The sequence below is a fragment of the Zea mays genome, chromosome 5 (assembly GCF_902167145.1).
Source record: "Zea mays cultivar B73 chromosome 5, Zm-B73-REFERENCE-NAM-5.0, whole genome shotgun sequence".
Taxonomy (NCBI): domain Eukaryota; kingdom Viridiplantae; phylum Streptophyta; class Magnoliopsida; order Poales; family Poaceae; genus Zea; species Zea mays.
Window position 1 is genome coordinate 27,360,431 of NC_050100.1, and position 26,343 is coordinate 27,386,773.

The 26,343-nt window shown below is 43.0% G+C and overlaps 1 protein-coding gene across 1 annotated transcript; it reads right to left on the reverse strand.

The window, feature by feature from the left end:
• Positions 1-24,392: 24,392 nt before the first annotated feature.
• Positions 24,393-25,527, reverse strand: LOC100277976 (uncharacterized). Its single transcript, NM_001151405.3, has 2 exons — positions 25,026-25,527; positions 24,393-24,878 (listed from the first exon to the last, which is right to left on the reverse strand). The coding sequence occupies exons 1-2, from the start codon at positions 25,282-25,284 to the stop codon at positions 24,685-24,687; spliced, it is 453 nt and encodes a 150-aa protein (NP_001144877.1). The 5' UTR covers positions 25,285-25,527; the 3' UTR covers positions 24,393-24,684.
• Positions 25,528-26,343: the final 816 nt, after the last annotated feature.

Here is a 26,343-nt window from a genome sequence, read left to right on the forward strand (position 1 = left end):
GGTTGTGATGAAGGAACAATTATGTTGTAAGCTTGGAAATAGTGCCGAAGCTTCCTGGAGGCCATCAAGACAGCATACAGTATCTTCTCCAACTCTGTATAATTTTTCTTTGATAAACTAAGGACCTCGGAAACAAAATATATTGGGGCCTGCCTTTTGACTTGACCATCAAGCTTCTCCTGAACAAGTGCTGCACTTACCGCCGAGTGCGAAGCTGCCACATATAACAATAAAGGAGCCCCTGGCATTGGTGGAGTCAATGTTGTTAGATCTATCAAATACTGTTTCAGTTCTTCGAAAGCCTTCTGCTGGATTGGTCCCCATTGAAAGACTTCGGCCGATTTCAGCACTTCGAAGAATGGTAAATTTCTCTCTGTCGATCTGGATATGAATCTATTGAGAGATGCCAACCTTCCTGTCAATCTTTGAGCCCCCTTCTTTGTAGTTGGTGGCTCCATCCGAAGTATAGCTTCAATTTTACTTGGATTGGCTTCAATTCCCTTTGTTGAAACCAAGCATCCAAGAAATTTCCCCTTCTTCACTCCGAAGACACATTTTTCTGGATTTAACTTTAAGCCAGCTTGCCTGAAACTGGCGAAGGTCTCCTGCAGATCAGCAATATGATTCTCCTGCTTCGTGCTTTTGACAATGATGTCATCAACATAAGTTAACACATTTCTGGCTATTTGAGATTGAAGAACCTTCGCAGTCATTCGGCTGAAACTTCCTCCAGCGTTTTTGAGCCCCTCAGGCATCCGAAGATAGCAATATGTGCCACTTGGAGTGATGAAGCTAGTCTTCGGCTCATCTTCCTTCTTCATCCAAATTTGGTGATAGCCTGAATAGCAGTCTAACAGACTCATGAGCTCTGACGAAGCTGCTGCATCAACTAAAGAGTCTATCCTTGGTAGTGGGAATTCATCCTTCGGACAAGCCTTGTTAAGATCTGTAAAATCGATGCACATTCGCCACTTGCCATTGGCCTTTTTTACCATAACAGTGTTAGCCAGCCATTCTGGGTACTTCACTTCTCTAATAACTCCTGCACTGAGGAGTCTTTTGACTTCGTTGCGAGCACCTTCGGCCTTATCATCTGACATTTTCCGAAGCCTTTGCTTTCTGGGTCTGAAGGATGGATCGACATTGAGCGAGTGCTCAATAACATCCCTATTAACTCCGCATAGATCATTGGCTGACCATGCAAAAACATCTTTGTTATTGAACAAAAACCTTATCAAGGTTTTTTCCTGCTCTTCAGATAGTTGAGAGCCTAACAGCACCTTCTGCTCTGCTATGTCCTCACATAATAGCATAGGCTTCGGCTGATCTGCTGAAGCTGCTTTCTCCCTTCTGAATTTGTACTGTTCACAAGCTTCGGCTCCATCGATATTATGGATTGCCTTGGAGTCAGTCCAGTTACCTTCGGCCCTTCTTGCGGCTTCCTGACTTCCATGGATAGCAATGGGTCCCTGTTCCGAAGGTATCTTCATGCAAAGATAAGCAGGATGAAGGATTGCTTCGAAGGCATTAAGAGTACCACGACCAATAATTGCATTGTAAGGATATTCCATGTCAACAATGTCAAACACAACTTGCTCAGTTCTAGTGTTGTTGATGAATCCGAAGGTCACTGACATGGTGATCTTGCCCAGTGCTACAATCTGTCTTCCTCCGAAGCCACAGAGAGGATGTGTAGCATCATGAATCTTATCTTCTGGCTCTTGCATTTGTCTGAAGGCTTTAGCAAATATGATGTCAGCTGCACTGCCTGTGTCAACCAAGACATTGTGGACCAGAAATCCTTTGATAACACAAGAGATAACCATGGCATCGTTGTGTGGGTAATCTTTGAGCTGGAGGTCCTCTTGGGAGAAGGTAATAGGAATGTGAGACCATCTTGTCTTGATGAAGGGTCCTTGCACCCCAACATGCTGTACCCTTCTCTGTGCTTCCTTCTTCTGTTTCTTGTTAGCTGGCTCTGAGGACGAGCCACCTGTGATCGGTAGCACCAGCTTCGGGTCCGAAGCAGCTCCAGCTTGGTCGTTGAACGAAGCCATCAGCTCAAAAAGTGGAAGTGAGTTCACCGGAGGTGGGCGCTAATGTTGGGGACTTGTTCTCAAATGCTATGAGCTAAGAACAAGGCAACACAGAAAATGTTAAACGATAAGGTCCTTCGTCCTTTGAAGCATTATTTCCCTTAGGATATAACGATCTCCGGACGAAGGTCATGAAGGACGAACCTTCATCATCACAGTATACAAAAGACGAAGCATATGAAACATAAAAGATAGCATGAATAATCATATAACATTATTCATTTAACTTTATTATATTATCATAGAGAAATAGAAACAATATTGAATTATAAATGTACCTTCGGCTCGGAAGGAGATGAAAATACAAGCGTGGCGCAAAAGCAAATGCCAAGTCAGCGTGAACAGTACGGGGGTACTGTTCACCTATTTATAGGCACAGGACGCAGCCTGTGAGGAATTACAAGTATGCCCCTTATAAAAACTTACAACATTGACTCAGACATTTATGGACTAAAAGGTCATTCTATCTTTAAGTCGGTTCGCAATGCCGAAGCTTTACGAAGAGGAACCTTCGGCTATCTTATACAAACAGCTTCATCCGAGGATCGCTTCTCTCTATAAGACCTTCGGCGACGAAGCATGGACCCAACAGTAATGATCTTTTCCTTCGTCACAATCACCTTCCTTCCCACTCAAGCTTCGTCTTGGCCATAATCTTATATGCTCGTAATCCAATTCCGAAGATACCTGCTCACACATTTCACTTGGAAAACATTGTTAAATCATGTTTTTGAGGACCTTCGGAAGCCGAAGGCCCCCAACAGGGATGATAATAGTTTCAGATTTTTTTGAAATTCCATAAATCGTTTTTGATTTTTTCGATCGAATTCATCGGTAATGGTAATTTTCGAAAACAGGCCGGTTATCCAAATTTTGTATTGGACAGTGGCGGTCCTGATATTTTAGATGTCCGGGACAAGTTTTAATGAAGATGCCCTTATGGTTATTTTTATATATACATGTTACTAATATAAACACCCAATATACATCTAAAAATATTTATATCAAATAACAAATAAATTAAAAGGTATATATTACAATACCTTAAAAGTTTCTTCTAACATATTTAAATATGATCGAGATATGAATACATCATGGTTGTCAACTCTTGGACACTTCAATGTTGAACTTATAGACCATAAACTAGTAGTCTAGTGAGTATAACTATATATCTAGGGTTGGACCCTTTGAAATCGGGGGCCTGAGGCGGCGGTCCCTCTGCCCCACTCTCAGGGCCGCCCTTGATATCGTAACTGGTATCGATATCAGTGTGGCATTTTACTGAGCGTTTCCTTCGTTACAGAAATTAATCGCAATTTTTTGAAATTAGGTCTCAGAATTTTTTTTAAAACGGTTTCAGAATTTTTCGGAATTCCAAAAATTGTTTCTGGTTTTCTTCGATCGGATTCATCGGTAGGGGTAGTTTTTGAAAACAAGGTTGGTTATCAGAATTTTGTGAATTGTGAACTTGTGGTCTTTGTAAACTTGTCAAGCAACTTGTGAAATGTGAGTTTGTGAACTTTTGATCTTTTGTGAACTTGTTATACATGTGAATTGTGAACTTGTGATCTTTGAAAACTTGTAACCTTGTGAATTATGAAAGGGAATTAGGCTTACACCTAGTTCCTAAATAATTTTGGTGGTTGAATTGCCCAACACAAATATTGGACTGACTAGTTTGCTCTAGTGTATAAGTTATACAGGTGCAAAAGGTTCACATCTAGCCAATAAAAAGATCAAGTGTTGGATTCAATAAAGGAGCAAAGGGGCAACCGAGGGCACCCCTGGTCTGGCGCACCGGACTGTCCGGTGTGCCACCGGACAGTGAACAGTACCTGTCCGGTGCACCAGGGACTCAGACTCAAACTCTTCGCCCTCGGGAATTCTCGGAAGCCGGCGCGCTATAATTCACCGGACTGTCCGGTGTGCACCGGACATGTCCGGTGCTCCAAGGAAGCTCGGCCTCCTGAACTCGCCAGCCTCGGGTTCGCGCGGCAGCCGCTCCGCTATAATTCACCGGACTGTCCGGTGTGCACCGGACTGTCCGGTGTACCAGCGGAGCAACGGCTCCCTGCGGCGCCAACGGCTCCCTGCGGTGCATTAAATGTGCGCGCAGCGCGCGCAGAAGTCAGAATCGCCCATACCGGTGCACCGGACATCAAACAGTACATGTCCGGTGTGCACCGGACACCCAGGCGGGCCCACAAGTCAGAAGCTCCAACGGCTAGAATCCAACGGCAGTGATGACGTGGCAGGGGCACCGGACTGTCCGGTGTGCACCGGACTGTCCGGTGCGCCATCGAGCAGACGCCTCCAGCCAACGGTCACTTTTGGTGGTTGGGGCTATAAATACCCCAACCACCCCACATTCATTGCCATCCAAGTTTTCCACTTCTCAACCACTACAAGAGCTCTAGGCATTCAATTCTAGACACATTCAAAGAAATCAAATCCTCTCCAATTCCACACAAAACCCTAGTGACTAGAGAGAGTGATTTGCCGTGTTCATTTGAGCTCTTGCGCTTGGATTGCTTCTTTTCTTTCTCACTTGTTCTTGTGATCAAAACTCCATTGTAATCAAGGCAAGAGGCACCAATTGTGTGGTGGCCCTTGCGGGGAAGTTTTGTTCCCGGCTTTGAATTGAGAAGAGAAGCTCACTCGGTCCGAGGGACCGTTTGAGAGAGGGAAGGGTTGAAAGAGACCCGGCCTTTGTGGCCTCCTCAACGGGGAGTAGGTTTGCAAGAACCGAACCTCGGTAAAACAAATCTCCGTGTCTCACTTGCTTATTCGCTTGGGATTTGTTTTGCGCCCTCTCTCGCGGACTCGTTTATATTTCTAACGCTAACCCGGCTTGTAGTTGTGTTTATATTTATAAATTTCAGTTTCGCCCTATTCACCCCCCCTCTAGGCGACTATCAATTGGTATCGGAGCCCGGTGCTTCATTAGAGCCTAACCGCTCGAAGTGATGTCGGGAGATCACGCCAAGAAGGAGATGGAGACCGGCGAAAAGCCCACTACAAGCTACGGGAGCACTTCATCGGAAGAGTCCCGCACCAAAAGGAGGGAGAAGAAGAAGAGCTCCTCCAACAAAGGGAAGGAGAAGAAATCTTCTTCTCACCACAAAGAGAAGAAGGAAAAATCCTCTTCCCACAAGCCGCATCGGAAAGGCGACAAGCACAAGAGGATGAGGAAGGTGGTCTACTACGAGACCGACACTTCATCAACATCGACCTCCGACTCCGATGCGCCCTCCGTCACTTCTAAGCGCCAAGAGCGCAAGAAGTATAGTAAGATCCCCCTACGCTACCCTCGCATTTCCAAACATACACCTTTACTTTCCGTCCCACTAGGCAAACCACCAACTTTTGATGGTGAAGATTACGCTAGGTGGAGCGATTTAATGCGATTTCATCTAATCTCGCTCCACAAAAGCATATGGGATGTTGTTGAGTTTGGTGCGCAGGTACCATCAATAGGGGATGAGAACTATGATGAGGATGAGGTGGCCCAAATCGAGCACTTCAACTCTCAAGCCACAACCATACTCCTTGCCTCTCTAAGCAAGGAAGAATACAACAAAGTGCAAGGGTTGAAAAATGCAAAGGAGATTTGGGATGTGCTCAAAACTGCACACGAGGGAGATGAGCTCACCAAGATCACCAAGCGGGAAACGATCGAGGGAGAGCTCGGTCGGTTCCGGCTTCAAAAAGGGGAGGAGCCACAACACATGTACAACCGGCTCAAGACTTTGGTGAACCAAGTGCGCAACCTCGGGAGCAAGAAGTGGGATGACCACGAAGTGGTAAATGTTATTTTAAGATCTCTCATTTTTCTTAATCCCACTCAAGTTCAATTGATTCGTGGTAATCCTAGATATACTAAAATGACCCCCGAGGAAGTTATCGGGCATTTTGTAAGTTTTGAGTGCATGATAGAAGGCTCGAGGAAAATCAACGAGCTTGGTGACTCATCCGAAGTCCAACCCGTTGCATTCAAGGCAACGGAGGAGAAGAAGGAGGAGGCTACACCAAGTCGACAACCAATCGACGCCTCCAAGCTCGACAATGAGGAAATGGCGCTCGTCATCAAGAGCTTCCGCCAAATCCTCAAGCAAAGAAGGGGGAAGGACTACAAGTCCCGCTCCAAGAAGGTTTGCTACAAGTGTGGTAAGCCCGGTCATTTTATTGCTAAATGTCCTATATCTAGTGACAGTGACCGAGGCGACGACAAGAAGGGGAGAAGAAAGGAGAAGAAAAGGTACTACAAGAAGAAGGGTGGCGATGCCCATGTTTGTCGGGAATGGGATTCCGACGAAAGCTCAAGCGACTCCTCCGACGACGAGGACGCCGCCAACATCGCCATCACCAAGGGACTCCTCTTCCCCAACGTCGGCCACAAGTGCCTCATGGCAAAGGACGGCAAAAAGAAGAAGGTTAAATCCAACTCCTCCACTAAATATGAATCTTCTAGTGATGATAATGCTAGTGATGAGGAGGATAATTTGCGTTCCCTTTTTGCCAACCTTAACATAGCTCAAAAAGAAAAGTTAAATGAATTAGTTAGTGCTATTCATGAAAAGGATGACCTTTTGGACTCCCAAGAGGATTGTCTAATTAAAGAAAACAAAAAACATGTTAAGGTTAAAAAGGCTTATGCTCTAGAAGTAGAAAAATGTGAAAAATTATCTAGTGAGCTAAGCACTTGCCGTGAAATAATTGACAACCTTAGGAATGAAAATGCTATTTTAAATGCTAAGGTTGATTCTCATGTTTGTGATGTTTCAATTTCCACTCCTAGAGATAATAATGATGATTTGCTTGCTAGGATTGAAGAATTGAACATTTCTCTTGCTAGCCTTAGAGTAGAAAATGAAAAGTTGATTACTAAGGCTAAAGAACTAGATGTTTGCAATGTTACAATTACTGACCTTAGAACTAAAAATGATATGCTGCATGCTAAGGTTGTAGAATTAAAATCTTGCAAACCCTCTACATCTATTGTTGAGCATGTATCTATTTGTACTAGATGTAGAAACGTTGATATTGATGCTATTCATGATCACATGATTTTAATTAAGCAACAAAATGATCATATAGCAAAATTAGATGCAAAAATTGCCGAGCACAATCTAGAAAATGAGAAATTTAAATTTGCTCGTAGCATGCTTTATAATGGGAGACGCCCTGGCATTAAGGATGGCATTGGCTTCCAAAGGGGAGACAATGTCAAACTTAATGCTCCTCCAAAGAACTTATCTAACTTTGTTAAGGGCAAGGCTCCCATGCCTCAGGATAACGAGGGTTACATTTTGTACCCTGCCGGCTATCCTGAGAGCAAAATTAGAAAGATTCATTCTAGAAAGTCTCACTCTGGCCCTAATCATGCTTATATCTATAAGGGTGAGACATCTAGCTCTAGGCAACCAACCCATGCTAAGTTGCCTAAGAAGAAAATTCCTAATGCATCAAATGATCATGCTATTTCATTTAAAACTTTTGATGCATCTTATGTGCTTACTAGCAAATCCGGCAAGGTAGTTGCCAAATTTGTTGGGGGCAAACACAAGGGCTCCAAGACTTGTGTTTGGGTACCCAAAGTTCTTGTTTCTAATGCCAAAGGACCCAAAACCGTTTGGGTACCTAAAGTCAAGAACTAAATTTGTTTTGTAGGTTTATGCATCCGGGGGCTCAAGTTGGATACTCGACAGCGGGTGCACAAACCACATGACCGGGGAGAAAAGGATGTTCTCCTCATATGAGAAAAACCAAGATCCCCAACGAGCTATCACATTCGGGGATGGAAATCAAGGTTTGGTCAAAGGACTTGGTAAAATTGCTATATCTCCTGACCATTCTATTTCAAATGTTTTTCTGGTTGATTCCTTAGATTACAACTTGCTTTCTGTTTCTCAATTATGTCAAATGGGCTACAACTGTCTTTTTACTGATATAGGTGTCACTGTCTTTAGAAGAAGTGATGATTCAATAGCATTTAAGGGTGTGTTAGAGGGTCAGCTATACTTGGTAGATTTTGATAGAGCTGAACTCGACACTTGCTTAATTGCTAAGACTAACATGGGTTGGCTCTGGCATCGCCGACTAGCTCATGTTGGGATGAAGAATCTTCATAAGCTTCTAAAGGGTGAACACATTTTAGGACTAACCAATGTTCATTTTGAGAAAGACAGGATTTGTAGCGCATGTCAGGCAGGAAAGCAAGTTGGAGCCCATCATCCACACAAGAACATCATGACGACCGACAGGCCGCTTGAGCTACTCCACATGGATCTATTCGGCCCGATTGCTTACATAAGCATCGGCGGGAGTAAGTATTGTCTTGTTATTGTGGATGATTATTCTCGCTTCACTTGGGTATTCTTTTTACAGGAAAAATCTCAAACCCAAGAGACCTTAAAGGGATTCTTGAGACGAGCTCAAAATGAGTTCGGCTTAAGGATCAAGAAAATAAGAAGCGACAACGGGACGGAGTTCAAGAACTCTCAAATTGAAGGCTTCCTTGAGGAGGAGGGCATCAAGCATGAGTTCTCTTCTCCCTACACGCCACAACAAAATGGTGTAGTGGAGAGGAAGAATCGAACTCTATTGGACATGGCAAGAACCATGCTTGATGAGTACAAGACACCGGATCGGTTTTGGGCCGAAGCGGTCAACACCGCCTGCTACGCCATCAACCGGTTATATCTTCACCGAATCCTCAAGAAGACATCATATGAACTCCTAACCGGTAAAAAGCCCAACATTTCATATTTTAGAGTTTTTGGTAGCAAATGCTTCATTCTTATTAAAAGAGGTAGAAAATCTAAATTTGCTCCTAAAACTGTAGAAGGTTTTTTACTTGGTTATGACTCAAACACAAGGGCATATAGGGTCTTTAACAAGTCCACTAGACTAGTTGAAGTCTCTTGTGACGTTGTGTTTGATGAAACTAACGGCTCTCAAGTAGAGCAAGTTGATCTTGATGAGATAGGTGAAGAACAGGCTCCATGCATAGCGCTTAGGAACATGTCCATTGGGGATGTGTGTCCTAAGGAATCCGAAGAGCCTCCAAGTACACAAGATCAACCATCCTCCTCCATGCAAGCATCTCCACCAACTCAAAATGAGGATGAGGCTCAAAATGATGAAGAGCAAAATCAAGAAGACGAGCCACCTCAAGATGATAGCAATGATCAAGGGGGAGATACAAATGATCAAGAAAAGGAGGATGAGGAAGAACCAAGACCGCCACACCCAAGAGTCCACCAAGCAATCCAACGAGATCACCCCGTCGACACCATCCTCGGCGACATTCATAAGGGGGTAACTACTCGATCTCGGGTTGCTCATTTTTGTGAACATTACTCTTTTGTTTCCTCTATTGAGCCACACAGGGTAGAGGAAGCTCTCCAAGATTCGGATTGGGTGGTGGCGATGCAAGAAGAGCTCAACAATTTCACGAGGAACGAGGTATGGCATTTAGTTCCACGTCCTAACCAAAATGTTGTAGGAACCAAATGGGTCTTCCGCAACAAGCAAGATGAGCATGGTGTGGTGACAAGGAACAAAGCTCGACTCGTGGCCAAAGGGTATTCACAAGTCGAAGGTTTGGATTTCGGTGAAACCTATGCACCCGTAGCTAGGCTTGAGTCAATTCGCATATTATTGGCCTATGCTACTTACCATGGCTTTAAGCTCTATCAAATGGACGTGAAAAGTGCCTTCCTCAACGGACCAATCAAGGAAGAGGTCTATGTTGAGCAACCTCCCGGCTTTGAAGACAGTGAGTATCCTAATCATGTCTATAGGCTCTCTAAGGCGCTTTATGGGCTCAAGCAAGCCCCAAGAGCATGGTATGAATGCCTTAGAGATTTCCTTATTGCTAATGGCTTCAAAGTCGGCAAGGCCGATCCTACACTCTTTACTAAAACTCTTGAAAATGACTTGTTTGTATGCCAAATTTATGTTGATGATATTATATTTGGGTCTACTAACGAGTCTACATGTGAAGAGTTTAGTAGGATCATGACACAGAAATTCGAGATGTCGATGATGGGGGAGTTGAAGTATTTTCTAGGATTCCAAGTCAAGCAACTCCAAGAGGGCACCTTCATTAGCCAAACGAAGTACACTCAAGACATTCTTGCTAAGTTTGGGATGAAGGATGCCAAACCCATCAAGACACCCATGGGAACTAATGGGCATCTCGACCTCGACACGGGAGGTAAGTCCGTGGATCAAAAGGTATACCGGTCGATGATTGGTTCATTGCTTTATTTATGTGCATCTCGACCGGACATTATGCTTTCCGTTTGCATGTGTGCAAGATTCCAATCCGACCCTAAGGAATCCCACCTTACGGCCGTAAAACGAATCTTGAGATATTTGGCTTATACCCCTAAGTTTGGGCTTTGGTACCCTCGGGGATCCACATTTGATTTACTTGGTTATTCGGATGCCGATTGGGCGGGGTGCAAAATCAATAGAAAGAGCACATCGGGGACTTGCCAGTTCTTGGGAAGATCCTTGGTGTCTTGGGCTTCAAAGAAGCAAAATTCGGTCGCTCTTTCCACCGCCGAAGCCGAGTACATTGCCGCAGGACATTGTTGCGCGCAATTGCTTTGGATGAGGCAAACCCTGCGGGACTACGGTTACAAATTAACCAAAGTCCCTTTGCTATGTGATAATGAGAGTGCAATTAAGATGGCCGACAATCCCGTCGAGCATAGCCGCACTAAGCACATAGCCATTCGGTATCATTTTCTTAGGGATCACCAACAAAAGGGGGATATCGAGATTTCTTACATTAATACTAAAGATCAATTAGCCGATATCTTTACCAAGCCACTTGATGAACAATCTTTTACCAGACTTAGGCATGAGCTCAATATTCTTGATTCTAGAAATTTCTTTTGCTAGCTTGCACACATAGCTCATTTAAATACCTTTGATCATATCTTCTTTATATGCTATGACTAATGTGTTTTCAAGTCTATTTCAAACCAAGTCATAGGTATATTGAAAGGGAATTGGAGTCTTCGGCGAAGACAAAGGCTTCCACTCCGTAACTCATGCTTCGCCATCACTCCGAGCAACTCTCTCGTCTTTAGGGGAGGAATGAGCATCAAGGAAAAGGACTTCATCCTTGGGGGAGAGAGTAAAAGCTCAAACGCAAAAGGACCTCGTCTTTGGTATAATCTCAACTCATTTACTTATGACCAAAGGGGAGGAACTTACTTCGAGGGCTCTAATGATTCCGTTTTTGGCGATTCATGCCAAAAAAAAGGGGGAGAAATGAGCCCAAAGCAAAAGGACCGCACCACCACCACCAAATTCAAAAACTTAGTGCTTTCCAAAAGTCTTTATCATCTGGTATCCTATTGTGTTCAAAAGGGGGAGAAAGTAGTATTTCAAAAATGGTATATCAAAACCCTCTTGAACACTAAGAGGTGGATCTCTTTTAGGGGGAGTTTTGTTTAGTCAAAGGAAAAGCATTTGAAATAGGGGGAGACAATTTCAAATCTTGAAAATGCTTTGCAAACTCTTATTCATGTACCTTTGACTATTTGCAAAAGATCTTTGAAATGGATTTACAAAAAGAATTTGCAAAAACAAAACATGTGGTGCAAACGTGGTCCAAAATGTTATATAAGAAAGAAACATTCCTTGCATATCTTGTAAGTAGTTATATTGGCTCAATTCCAAGTAACCTTTTCACTTACATTATGCAAACTAGTTCAATTATGCACTTCTATATTTGCTTTGGTTTGTGTTGGCATCAATCACCAAAAAGGGGGAGATTGAAAGGGAATTAGGCTTACACCTAGTTCCTAAATAATTTTGGTGGTTGAATTGCCCAACACAAATATTGGACTGACTAGTTTGCTCTAGTGTATAAGTTATACAGGTGCAAAAGGTTCACATCTAGCCAATAAAAAGATCAAGTGTTGGATTCAATAAAGGAGCAAAGGGGCAACCGAGGGCACCCCTGGTCTGGCGCACCGGACTGTCCGGTGTGCCACCGGACAGTGAACAGTACCTGTCCGGTGCACCAGGGACTCAGACTCAAACTCTTCGCCCTCGGGAATTCTCGGAAGCCGGCGCGCTATAATTCACCGGACTGTCCGGTGTGCACCGGACATGTCCGGTGCTCCAAGGAAGCTCGGCCTCCTGAACTCGCCAGCCTCGGGTTCGCGCGGCAGCCGCTCCGCTATAATTCACCGGACTGTCCGGTGTGCACCGGACTGTCCGGTGTACCAGCGGAGCAACGGCTCCCTGCGGCGCCAACGGCTCCCTGCGGTGCATTAAATGTGCGCGCAGCGCGCGCAGAAGTCAGAATCGCCCATACCGGTGCACCGGACATCAAACAGTACATGTCCGGTGTGCACCGGACACCCAGGCGGGCCCACAAGTCAGAAGCTCCAACGGCTAGAATCCAACGGCAGTGATGACGTGGCAGGGGCACCGGACTGTCCGGTGTGCACCGGACTGTCCGGTGCGCCATCGAGCAGACGCCTCCAGCCAACGGTCACTTTTGGTGGTTGGGGCTATAAATACCCCAACCACCCCACATTCATTGCCATCCAAGTTTTCCACTTCTCAACCACTACAAGAGCTCTAGGCATTCAATTCTAGACACATTCAAAGAAATCAAATCCTCTCCAATTCCACACAAAACCCTAGTGACTAGAGAGAGTGATTTGCCGTGTTCATTTGAGCTCTTGCGCTTGGATTGCTTCTTTTCTTTCTCACTTGTTCTTGTGATCAAAACTCCATTGTAATCAAGGCAAGAGGCACCAATTGTGTGGTGGCCCTTGCGGGGAAGTTTTGTTCCCGGCTTTGAATTGAGAAGAGAAGCTCACTCGGTCCGAGGGACCGTTTGAGAGAGGGAAGGGTTGAAAGAGACCCGGCCTTTGTGGCCTCCTCAACGGGGAGTAGGTTTGCAAGAACCGAACCTCGGTAAAACAAATCTCCGTGTCTCACTTGCTTATTCGCTTGGGATTTGTTTTGCGCCCTCTCTCGCGGACTCGTTTATATTTCTAGCGCTAACCCGGCTTGTAGTTGTGTTTATATTTATAAATTTCAGTTTCGCCCTATTCACCCCCCTCTAGGCGACTATCAAATTATGAACTTGTGATCTTTATGAACTTGCAAATTGTGAACTTGTGAATTGTGAACTTGTGATCCTTCTGAACTTGTTTTATTTTCAACTTTTGATAATTGTGATCTTATTATTTTGTGAACTCGTTATATTGAGATATTTTCATCTTGGTATGTTTACCGATCACATTTTAAATTCTGACAGTTACCAGTGCATTTTCCGTACGAACTTTCATTTCCGATGTTTTCAAAATAATGATTTTGTTTCCGTTCCCGGAGTTACCGTTTTTTATTTCATTTCCGATAAAAAAATATGAAACAAAAATAGTTTTAGTGTTTAGGGACCGTTTCCGACTATTTTCATGTATAAACCCGACCCGATCAGTCCGAAAAAAACCTGATCCAATCCGACTAATGCAACGAGTGGGTACGAGCCATAGTTTTGACCCACAATAATCCACGCGCCGAATATAGGGGTTGTAGTGGATAATGATCCATATGTTTCTTCATAATAAGCTAGGCCCTTAACTAATACTAGTTCAAAAATAAGTAGGAATAGAGTCTGATCCTAATCTGATTTGATCCTTAAATTTTATAGTATAAAATCTAGAGCCCGTTACCACCCCTAGCTGAACACGAGCCATAATTTTTGACACAAAACTCGACCTAACTAAAAAAATCCAACCCAACACGTCCAATAGGGCACATGCCAATCTAACTTGACCCGGTTGTAGGCATGGGTCGAGTATGGGCTTTGCCAAATGAAAGTCGCCTAGAGGGGGGGTGGATAGGCGAAACCTGAAAATTAAAACTTTATCCCCCAACTAGATCCTTTGATTAGTGGTTAGAACAAGATGAACAATTATCGGAGTATAAAAACTAAGTTCTTGCTAGTAAAGAGTATAGCTTTCAAATAATGCGGAAGAGATAAATCAATACAACTAATAATTCTATGATAACAAAGCAAGAAAGCTTAGATGAAAAAGAGCACTAACTCAAGTTCTTTTCTTGCGGGGTGTTGCTTCACTTAAATGAGATTTTAACTTGAAGCAACACCAAATGATATGAGCAAAGAATAGTGCAAGAGAACTTAGAGTAAGGGAAAGCAAACAAATCACAAGCAAAAGCACAATGAACACGGGTGATTTGTTTTACCGAGGTTCGGCCCTCGAAGGCCTAGTCCCCGTTGAGGAGTCCACTTAAGGACGGGTCTTTTTCAACCCTTTCCCTCTCTCCCGATCACACAAGGATCGGCGAGCTCTTCTTCTTCTCAAGGATCACTCTCGATCCCACAAGGACCACCACAATCTTTGGTGTCTCTTGCTAGCTTTTACAAGCCTCCAACACTTTGGAGGAAGTTCGAATGGGAGACGAAAACTCCACGCGCAAATGAACACAAAGATGTAGCACACACTATCTCTCAATGAATCTCACAAGGCGCTAGGGCTAAACTCAATTGAGTAGCTCTCAATTGCTTGCTCTCTCTTTTGTGGCACTTGTGTTGGTTGTAGTGGACTAAATCTTGTGTATAGGATGGATCAATGAATATAGGTGGTTGGGAGGGCTTGAGTATGTCAACTAGATGACTTGGAATGTTGCTTGGACTCCCACCCCTTGAAGTGGCCGGTTGGGGTGGTATTTATAGCCACCATCCAATTTTGTAGCCGTTGGAGAAGCTGCTGGCGATGGGCGCACCGGACAGTCCGGTGCACACCGGACATGTCCGGTGCGCCAGCCACGTCATCCTACCCGTTGGGGTTGGAGCTGGTCGACCGTTGGAGGCTTTTGTCCTCATGTGGCACCGGACAGTCCGGTGCACACCGGACAGTCCGGTGCCTCTCTGGTCCTCTGCTCTGACTTCTGCCGCGTGTACTGTTCTGCACTGTTTACTGTCAGAGTCGACCGTTGGCGCGAAGATGACCGTTGCTCCGCTGGCACACCGGACAGTCCGGTGCACACCGGACAGTCCGGTGAATTTTAGCGGAGCAGTCTTCGTGAAATCCCGAGGCTGCCGAGTTCCTGAGGCCGCGTTCGGTTGGAGCACCGGACACTGTCTGGTGTACACCGGACAGTCCGGTGAATTATAGTGCGCCGGCCCTAGACTTTCCCGAAGGTGGCGAGTTGGAGTCTGAGTTCCCTGGTGCACCGGACAGGTACTGTTCACTGTCCGGTGGCACACCGGACAGTCCGGTGCGCCAGACCAGGGTGCCTTCGGTTGCCCCTTTGCTCCTTTATTTTGACTCTTGTCTTGTTCTTTTTATTGGTTTTATGTTGAATCTTTGGCACCTGTAGAACATATAATCTAGAGCAAACTAATTAGTCCAATTGTTTGTGTTGGACATTCAATCACCAAAATCATTTAGGAAAAGGTTTAAAGCCTATTTCCCTTTCAATCTCCCCCTTTTTGGTGATTGATGCCAACACAAACCAAAGCAAATATATAAGAGAATAATTGAACTAGTTTGCATAGAATAGGTGCAAAGATTACTTGGAATTAAACCAATATTCATTTCATAAAATATGCATGGATGCTTTCTTTCTTTATTCTATTTAGTATTTTGGACCACGCTTGCACCACATGTTTTGTTTTTGCAAATTCTTTTGTAAATCCTTTTCAAAGTTCTTTTGCAAATAGTCAAAGGTAAATGAATAAGAGTTTGTAAAGCATTTTCAAGATTTGAAATTTTCTCCCCCTGTTTCAAATGCTTTTCCTTTGACTAAACAAAACTCCCCCTAAAAGAGATCCACCTCTTAGTGTTCAAGAGGGTTTTGATATACCATTTTTGAAATACTACTTTCTCCCCCTTTTGAACACAATAGGATACCAAATGATAAATACTTTTGGATGGTGGTGGTGCGGTCCTTTTGCTTTGGGCTCATTTCTCCCCCTTTTTGGCATGAATCGCCAAAAACGGAATCATTAGAGCCCTCGAAGTGCTATCTTCCCCTTTGGGCATAAATAAATGAGTTAAGATTATACCAAAGGCGAAGTCCGGTCTTTGAGCTTTGGGCTCTTACTCTCTTCCAGAGACGAAATCCTTTTCTTTGATGCTCATTTCTCCCCCAAAGAATAGAGAGTTGCTTGGAGTGATGGCGAAGTATGATATACGGAGTGGAAGCCTTTGTTTTCGCCGAAGACTCCATTTCCCTTTCAATCTACGACTTATCATAGTAATATACTTGGAAACATATTAGTCGTAGTCATGGTACGGGAATAATAGGATATATGCATTTGTACCAAAATGAAAGAGATATGATCAAGAGATATGTCAATTAAGCATGATCATAGTTTTATATAATATAGATTTCTCCCCCTAAATATGTGCCTTGAGAGGAATACATATTTTGGCCTTAAATGCCAAGTGCACATAATTAGGTTAATGAGAACAAGTCTATATCATAGAGGAAGTGAAGTGCATTGTGTCATAGTATATGAGTGATGCTCAAGACAGTTTATGCACTTATGAAAGCATGTTGCAAACATTTTAAGCATTTTCCTTTAAGGATTTCAAAGAGACTTAAGGACCATCCACCTTTGGAACAAAGGTAGCTTATCCTCGTTACAAGGTTAAGCTTTAAGCTCTTTGACTATAGAATCACTTCATCTAGTTTTAGCAAAGATGCAATAATGCATGAGTGAAATTTTAAGAGGTTAAACTAGGTATGAAGCAGGGATAAATGCAAAGGACATGCTTTCTCAATTTAGGTACAAGTTTAAATGAAAGGAAGTGGTTTTACCCTTTTGTACCTTCTCATAGAGACGCTTTCTTCATTGTGCTTTGTCCTTAGTCTTAGTTGCTTAAGACCTATACTCAATGACAATATATGGAAATACTTTGCACAAGAGAGAGTTCTACAACTAGTGATCTTTTTCAAGTTATTGTTAGCATATATCAAATGGATCACAAGTTGCATAAATGAATCATGAATTCTCCTTTTTTCCTTAGTGCATATCAAGATAGATGTTAATTAAAATTACCAATTGAGATCAAATTGAAATTACATGAGGCACTAAGAAACATAAGTGATAATCGAAGTTGTTCAATGATCAACCAATATGCGATCAAGAAAACAACAAAGGCATTAAATTTTCAATCAAGCTTAAAAATAGGAGAATCCAATAAGCATGCTACATTTATAAATGAAAGCAACAAACCTTGATGAAAGCGATATTACTTTAACAAGTTTGATTGATGTGAAGTAGCATACTATATGAGAAACATTATTCTCATGCAAGAGACTATATGAAATTATTAAGATAAAGCAATAGTCTCAACATAATCAAAATATAATAATGGACTCCCCGTAAAGATATGCATCAAGTAATTGAGAGAATTGATTTCAATGCATTCAATTTTAAGAACATAAAAGGAGAATCATTATACATCTTGATCAAGGCTCATAAATTTTGCAATAAACAACTTAAGCCGGGTAACTCCATAATGAAAAAGGATTTAGAATGCTTACAACCACACCATTGATTGTTGTGAAACCTTTATTGTCCAAGTAGGTGATGTTGTTCTTGATGTTCTTTCTTTTTCATTCGAGTGTCCTCCCTTTGTATTTGTCTCTTTTTCCTTCCAAACTTATTGAAAATACTCAAGAGACATGTTAATAGCGCAAGGGAGTATATGGTGAAGGATGATTACTTTAGATAATTAGCATACAAAATTCATCATCCACAAGTCACACAGACATGAAGTAAAATCCTTAACATTAGTGCATTTCACTTGAGAAAAATGAGTGAGCACCTTTTAAGCATTTTAATAATCATTGGAGATTTTACTTTATCATATTGAAGTTAGTTAATCATCACTTGGAAGCAAATCAATATGATAACATCTATATAAATATCGCAGAGGCATTAAATAGATTCTAATGGACATGATCATTAAGAAAATGATATTTGAATGCACACTTAGTTAATTTCGGTCCAATAGCGAATCTATTCCTCACAAGGGTAGAATATGATAATTTAGATTAAATACCCATTGAGATGGGAACTAAACTTAATTAAGAAGATGAGTTCCCATACCTTTGCTTTTACCTTTCTTCTTTTGGGTGAAGATCAACCCATGAGGCTTGTGTACTTTCCCTTCTATGCATATTTATAAGTAAGCTCAAGAGATACGTTAGAAACACAAGCACTAGTTTCTATTTTGTAATCATTTTGATAAAGAATGAAAAGTGAATTACTATTGGCATGGAAACTTTATAATATGAACTAGATTATTCCATGAAGTATGCCTAGTTTTAACTCATAAAACAAGCATGGTTAAATTCTTGAGACTTAAGGGAATAAATCTAATTCATAACATGGAGAGCGATAAATGTAGAAGAATCATATCCAATTTAAGCAATAAAACATACAACCTAAATTATTGGATTGATCTTCCTTGACATGATGAGATACGCATTTCCATAGAGAAACCTATTCTCTACAAGTGAGACTACTTAAATTACTTAGATAAAAACATTAGTCTCACTTTTCTAGCTATAGAGAGAATTTTTCCTTTTATAAGTGTCCTAAGTATTTGAATTTCTTACATGACACCTTATTCTTTTAAGAACATGACATATCTCTCTATATCTAGAACATGGCAATAATAGAATAATTAAAGTAAGGACATGCCATGAGAACTTGCAATAATTTAAAACATGTAGATTGTCATAATATAGAATTGATAAATACACAATCTACCATATGAGAGGAATTTCTTCAAAGAATGATGACATAATTTTAAAACATGCTTAAGTGCTTTCTATTTCTATGTGACTACACAAGACACACGACAATTTAAGATAATTGCACTTAAGAATATAAATGTTACCATCCTTTGACTTTCCTCCATGTTGTAGGCTTTGATATTCCGCACATGATAATTCTTTAATTCCTACAACATCAATATCTTCCCCGAGATGATATGGGTTTTGAATAACATATTGAAATAACCTTGGGTCAATCTTGAATATGTAGATTATTTGAAGATAGCTTGAGTTGATAAGAATTGAATTAACTCCCTCAAGCACCCCAAAGGTTCATACCATCTCCTCCTATAAATCTTGTCAAGCACATTTTGGTACCCATCGCTTGATGGGTCCGTTAAGGTTAGTAAACAAAGATCTAGGAACCCAAGTGTCCTTTGTGCTAGCGCTTGGTAAACTTGTTACCTTTCTAGCACAAGTTGCAATCTTGGGTTGCCTAGTTATATATGAATTAAATGACAAGTTAGGAGTGAGATTTTTACCAATGGGACAATCTTTGCATTGATGTCCCTTCTTTCGGCATGTGTAGCATAGGCGTTTTCCAAATTTTGAAGATTTCTTCTTTCCTTGTTTATTGCTTGCTACATGGTTAGCAAAAATTTTCTTTTCTAACCCTATGCCTCTTTGTTTTAAATGGGGACAAGATCTAAGCAAGTGTCCCTTCTTGGAGCATTTAAAACAAAGTCTATCATCCTTGTTAATAATCAAGCCATTTTTAATGTAGGGACATGACCTAATCAAGTGCCCCTCTTTAAAGCATTCACTACACCTCTTAATGTGAAGTGTGGCTTGATCATTACCTTGGATGTTACCTTTTGTGGAGGCGTGGTTGAGGCTTTTGGAGGAGGTGTTGAATTTCATGTTTTGTTCCCTCCTCATTGCAATCCTCAAATCCTTGACATTTTCTTCAAGGGATGTAGTGCATGCCACGGTTGTTCCCGTCTCAAGCTTCTTCACCATGTGATCATGGTTATCTTGAGAAGGTTGAGCAATGCATTTCCCTTTTGGTTGTGTCAAGCTCTTCTTTAGCCTCTCATTTTCTTCTTTGAGCTTTTGATATGAATCATCATTTGTTCCTGCAAATTCTAGCTCAAAGGAAGATTTGCTTGTTGACAAACAACAAGCATTAGCACATGGTAATATAGTATCAATTTGAATACATGTGCATGAGTGAGGTTGTTGGGATTTTAAATTTTCTAACACAACCTCATGAGCAATGTTTAATATGATATGATCATCTCTAAGATTTTCATGAGAGCATAGGAGCATATCATATTTTTCCTGAAAAGCTAGATTTTCAATTTTTAGCTTTTCTACTTGGTCTTTTAGCAAGGTATTCTTATTTGCTAATTGAGCGATACAATGTAACGCGTTATCTTGCTCAATTGAAATAGTTTCATACCTTTGGACCAAATCATCATGAGAGCACTTTAGCTCCTCATGCTCTTTAGTCAACTCGTCAAAGTGTTGCATCTTTATGGAGAGAATATCTTCTAGCCTTTGACGAGCTTCGCTTTGCTCTCTCGCTCTTTCTAACAGTTTGAGCATGACCGCCTTATCTTCTTGGCTTAGGCGAGCGTAGAGTTGCACAAAGCTTCTTTCTTCCTCCTCATCCTCATTTGTGCTTCCGCTATCATTTTCATTAGCCACACAACACATGTGGGAATCGAAATGGGAAGACAAACCTTTTAGAGAGGTGGATTCATCGTTTGGTCTCCATCGTTCATTCTCTTCTTCTTCCTTGCAAGGGTCAGTATCACAAATACCAAAGGAAGTAGAGACACAAAATGAACTATCATGTTTGGACTCATTAAATTTGCTTCTAATTCTAGTCCAAATATCATGCGCATCATGGACGGATTCATCATAGTTTGATATGAAGGCATGATAATCTTCTTTGCTAAGAGAATTGTTTAAGATGTCAAAAGCTAGGTAGTTTAAGCGATAACATCTTTGATCCTCCTCGGAATTAATTTTTCCATTGAAATTAGAGGGAAAAATACTCTTGTCTATAATTTGTTCTAATCGAGGATCTATGGTTCTAAAAGCATTTATCACACTAGATGACCATGAATCATAGTTAGAACAATCATCAAATAAAATCTCAAGAGTTACCTCCTTCCGAGTTGAATTCTCCTGGGTCTTCTTGTTCTTTTGGGATCTTCTACGAGCCATCACTTCGAGTTGTTAGACTCAAGATGAAGTGCCTAGCTTTGATACCAATTGAAAGTCGCCTAGAGGGGGGGTGGATAGGCGAAACCTGAAAATTAAAACTTTATCCCCCAACTAGATCCTTTGATTAGTGGTTAGAACAAGATGAACAATTATCGGAGTATAAAAACTAAGTTCTTGCTAGTAAAGAGTATAGCTTTCAAATAATGCGGAAGAGATAAATCAATACAACTAATAATTCTATGATAACAAAGCAAGAAAGCTTAGATGAAAAAGAGCACTAACTCAAGTTCTTTTCTTGCGGGGTGTTGCTTCACTTAAATGAGATTTTAACTTGAAGCAACACCAAATGATATGAGCAAAGAATAGTGCAAGAGAACTTAGAGTAAGGGAAAGCAAACAAATCACAAGCAAAAGCACAATGAACACGGGTGATTTGTTTTACCGAGGTTTGGCCCTCGAAGGCCTAGTCCCCGTTGAGGAGTCCACTTAAGGACGGGTCTTTTTCAACCCTTTCCCTCTCTCCCGATCACACAAGGATCGGCGAGCTCTTCTTCTTCTCAAGGATCACTCTCGATCCCACAAGGACCACCACAATCTTTGGTGTCTCTTGCTAGCTTTTACAAGCCTCCAACACTTTGGAGGAAGTTCGAATGGGAGACGAAAACTCCACGCGCAAATGAACACAAAGATGTAGCACACACTATCTCTCAATGAATCTCACAAGGCGCTAGGGCTAAACTCAATTGAGTAGCTCTCAATTGCTTGCTCTCTCTTTTGTGGCACTTGTGTTGGTTGTAGTGGACTAAATCTTGTGTATAGGATGGATCAATGAATATAGGTGGTTGGGAGGGCTTGAGTATGTCAACTAGATGACTTGGAATGTTGCTTGGACTCCCACCCCTTGAAGTGGCCGGTTGGGGTGGTATTTATAGCCACCATCTAATTTTGTAGCCGTTGGAGAAGCTGCTGGCGATGGGCGCACCGGACAGTCCGGTGCACACCGGACATGTCCGGTGCGCCAGCCACGTCATCCTACCCGTTGGGGTTGGAGCTGGTCGACCGTTGGAGGCTTTTGTCCTCATGTGGCACCGGACAGTCCGGTGCACACCGGACAGTCCGGTGCCTCTCTGGTCCTCTGCTCTGACTTCTGCCGCGTGTACTGTTCTGCACTGTTTACTGTCAGAGTCGACCGTTGGCGCGAAGATGACCGTTGCTCCGCTGGCACACCGGACAGTCCGGTGCACACCGGACAGTCCGGTGAATTTTAGCGGAGCAGTCTTCGTGAAATCCCGAGGCTGCCGAGTTCCTGAGGCCGCGTTCGGTTGGAGCACCGGACACTGTCCGGTGTACACCGGACAGTCCGGTGAATTATAGTGCGCCGGCCCTAGACTTTCCCGAAGGTGGCGAGTTGGAGTCTGAGTTCCCTGGTGCACCGGACAGGTACTGTTCACTGTCCGGTGGCACACCGGACAGTCCGGTGCGCCAGACCAGGGTGCCTTCGGTTGCCCCTTTGCTCCTTTATTTTGACTCTTGTCTTGTTCTTTTTATTGGTTTTATGTTGAATCTTTGGCACCTGTAGAACATATAATCTAGAGCAAACTAATTAGTCCAATTGTTTGTGTTGGACATTCAATCACCAAAATCATTTAGGAAAAGGTTTAAAGCCTATTTCCCTTTCACCAAACAACAGACGACCCGACATTGACCTGACCTGAACTCAACCCGACGTTTGAACATGTCCAATGGCACTAGGCCTAAGGCAAGCAAATCAATAACGTAGATAAAAAAAGACAAATAACAGGTCTATAGTAGATTGGTATTGTAATTGTAACTATGTAGTTTGCATTTGGTATATAAACATGATCATCATGAGTCTTACATCATCAACATTCAAATTTGACAATAACAAGTTGGTTTGCTAGTTTGTCTGGATCATCAGAAACATTGATAATTATCATGTCAATCATATAGTTCATTCACTTTATTAATCAGAGCCATGATTTTTCGTAAATAGGTTTGGTAGGGATATCAGAAAGTTCACTAAAATGTGTTGCTAATAAAAACTACACGATTTATGAGTTGTCCAAAGCACACATCTCTTGGTCCCACATGAGCATGAGTGTCACCACCCTCTTTCTACTCTTGATCTTTCCCTACACTCCTTCCCTCCCTACACCAAGAACACAAAAAGGTAGAGAAGATAACCAAGGTGGTGGAGGAGCTGCAACGTCGTTCATTCCCTTAGACATTCCCATCACTAGAGTGGAGCCAAAAAATCTCCCAACCTCTTCTAGCTTGGTGAGGAAGAAAGGGCAAGGGAAGTACAACCTCCAAACTTTCTACACCAACATAGGTCACAAGCTTGAATCTTAGACGTGAATGGTAAGCTCTAACCCTAGAACCATAGGAACTTCGCCTAGAAACCATTTCCATCTCACAAACATGGTATGATAGCCATGGATGATATAAATTTCAACTATGCACAAGCAACCCATTTACCCAATGCACTTTAGGAACCCCCGACAGCTACTAGGAACAAGCCTTGCATAAAGCTTTGGCCCAACACGTTCTCGACGATCTTGAGTTTGGATCTCAACGCCTTCACCAATATAATATTGACAAACGCCTGTACCATCAGACAGTTGCCAAAGCAAAACTCAACATCATAACGTAGTTGTTTCCATGTGAAACACATGGACAACAAAACTCAACCTCATAACGTAGTTGTTTCCATGTGAAACACATGGACCACAAACACATGGACGACTGAAGGATCACCTGAGCAATCCACAAGTAAAAATTTGACACCTAGAGAGAGTACAATCTACAATGTTCGCATGAGCGGTTGAAACCAGCCTACCCTAAAGTTGCAAAAAAATAGTTTCCTTTGGTTTCTCAGAAACTTGGCACAATTATTGCGAAATTAGAACTAGAGTTTTTTTATCAAAATTTTTTTTCTTTCAAAACAACTTCAAGTCCACAAGATAAATTGTACAAAAGAAACCAAAGGTAAAACACTTTTAGGTCTCCTTTAAAATGTAGAAATTTCAGAAGAACCATATAAAAATTTCGTAGAAATCAGCTTATTTTATAGAAAAAAAGATAGGAAATGGAAAGAAAAAAATCCCCGTCGGAACTTGGTAAACTGATACCTAAATTTTCAAAATCCACCTTCGGTAGAACTTTTTAAAAGCGGGAAGATGCTCTTTGCCGAACATTTAGATGGTATCGGCTGAAATTATTTAAACCAATCCCCAACTGATATGAACACTGTTCGAGTGAGTGAGGCATATAACTGGCTTTACTGTTTGCGCAGTTCAGCTTAATCCGTGATTCCGTGTACAAGGGCAGCTGTACTTACATAGGTCTGTGTAATCTTGAAGAGCCAACTTTTTGTCCAAGAACATTATGATTCTCACTTTCCAATACTAAAAAAAAGGGGTTCTGGGTTCTCGATCGATCAAAGTTGTTTTATTTTTTGGTTTCCCTTTCCATCGCCAGAGTTTTTCTTTCCTCCTGCTCTCGTTTCTTTCTCCACCCCCGCATCCCGTCAGTGAATCCAAGCGGCAAGCAAGCTCTGCTTGAAGGCGCGGATCCTCTCCAGGCACCGTTGGGCGCGCTCGATGGCCGTGTCTGCCGTGTCCTTTGTCCCTCCCGGCGGCTGCGTACTCGCCCACCGTCTCCGCTTCCCCTCCTCCCGCTCCCGCATGCTGCCACGCGGCTTTCTCTTCCGGGTCGACGACTCTGCACAAGTTCCTCGCAAGGTGAGTGAGTGAGCGGCTGATGGTGATGGCTGGATCATGCATGCGCTGGCCCCGTGGCAGGGAACGAGACAGGAAGGGTGCATGACATGGCATGGAGCGGACAGCGGAAGGCACGTGCAGGACGAACCTTGAGTGCACACGGGCACCGTGGTCGAAGGAGCAGCAGCAGGCTGGGACGAGGCGGCCGGAGTGGGATCAATGACGGCGCCGGCGCCGGCGCGCGGTGAGACGAGCGGGAACGCTGCCTCGTCCAAGCCGGGGTCGGCCACGAGGCGCTCGAGCTCGGCCTTGAGCGGGGCGAAGCGGCCCGGGTGCGCCGCCTCCAGCTTCGCCAGCTCCTCGCCCGCCACCTCCGCCATCCACGCCCAGCGGCCCGCCGATGCCATCTCCCTCGGCGCGCGAGGCGCAGAGGCAGAGGCAGCGGCAGGCAACAACAGGTACCTAGAGACGGGAGTGACTGGGTAGCAGTGGTTCCTGGAGACGTCGTCGCGAATGCGCAGCTACCGCGAATCCACGCCAAGTCGCCAAGCGCGGTGCAGGAGGAAAATCGGATGCGTGGGACGAACTTGGATCGAAGCGATTTCGATTGACGCGGACCGCCGATGGCGGTGACTGGCACTGATTGTTTTGATTTGGCACGAGCTCGACTTGACCAGTCGACCCTGACCGCGCGGCCTGAGGCCTGTGGCCTGCTGCAGGGCAATGGGCCGAGCGCACGGCCGGCACGGGCCACGGGGCGAGTGGAAGTTGGAACGCGCGCGGGTCTTGTCGGGCGCGGCGCCCGCTCGCGCAGGGTGTAGTGCGCAGCTCAGCACCTCTCATCGGGCCTCGCTTCCCGGCTTCCCCCGGCTTTTCGAGTCCTGCTCTGCGTGCAGCGTCCTGTTGCTCTTTCCGATGTGAGTACTAGTACTACTGTACTACTAATTGCTTCTGCCACAGGAGGCCAGCAGTCTTTCTATCCTAGTTTTTATGTCACTCTTTATTTTAAACTTTAAAAATAATGAAATAATGTTTTGAGATATTTTAAACTTTACTGTAATTAGTGGGTGCAAAATACTCCGGTTGTTTTGGAGTCGCTGAAGATAGCGTAAGCCTAGTCCGAATTGCCCTACTCTACCAGCACTGCGGGCGAGTCCGGCCCGACCACAAACTCCAGACATGGCTCAATCCCGTTATGTTCAGCTTGGAACCACTAGCGTTTGTTGAAAAAGCAGTTTATATGAGAAACCGGTGAAAAAAATACATTCTACTTAAGCCTCCTTTGGAACCCAGGAATTTTATAGGAATGATATAGAAATTTCATATGAGTTAGTTCAAAAACACAGGAAAAACACAAGATTAATAAAATAATCTTTTGTTCCAAAGGACTTATTGTTTGTTTTTAGTTCATTTTGGTAAACAACTAAACTGATAAGCTGCGGCAGAAACATCCTGTTTGGTACAAC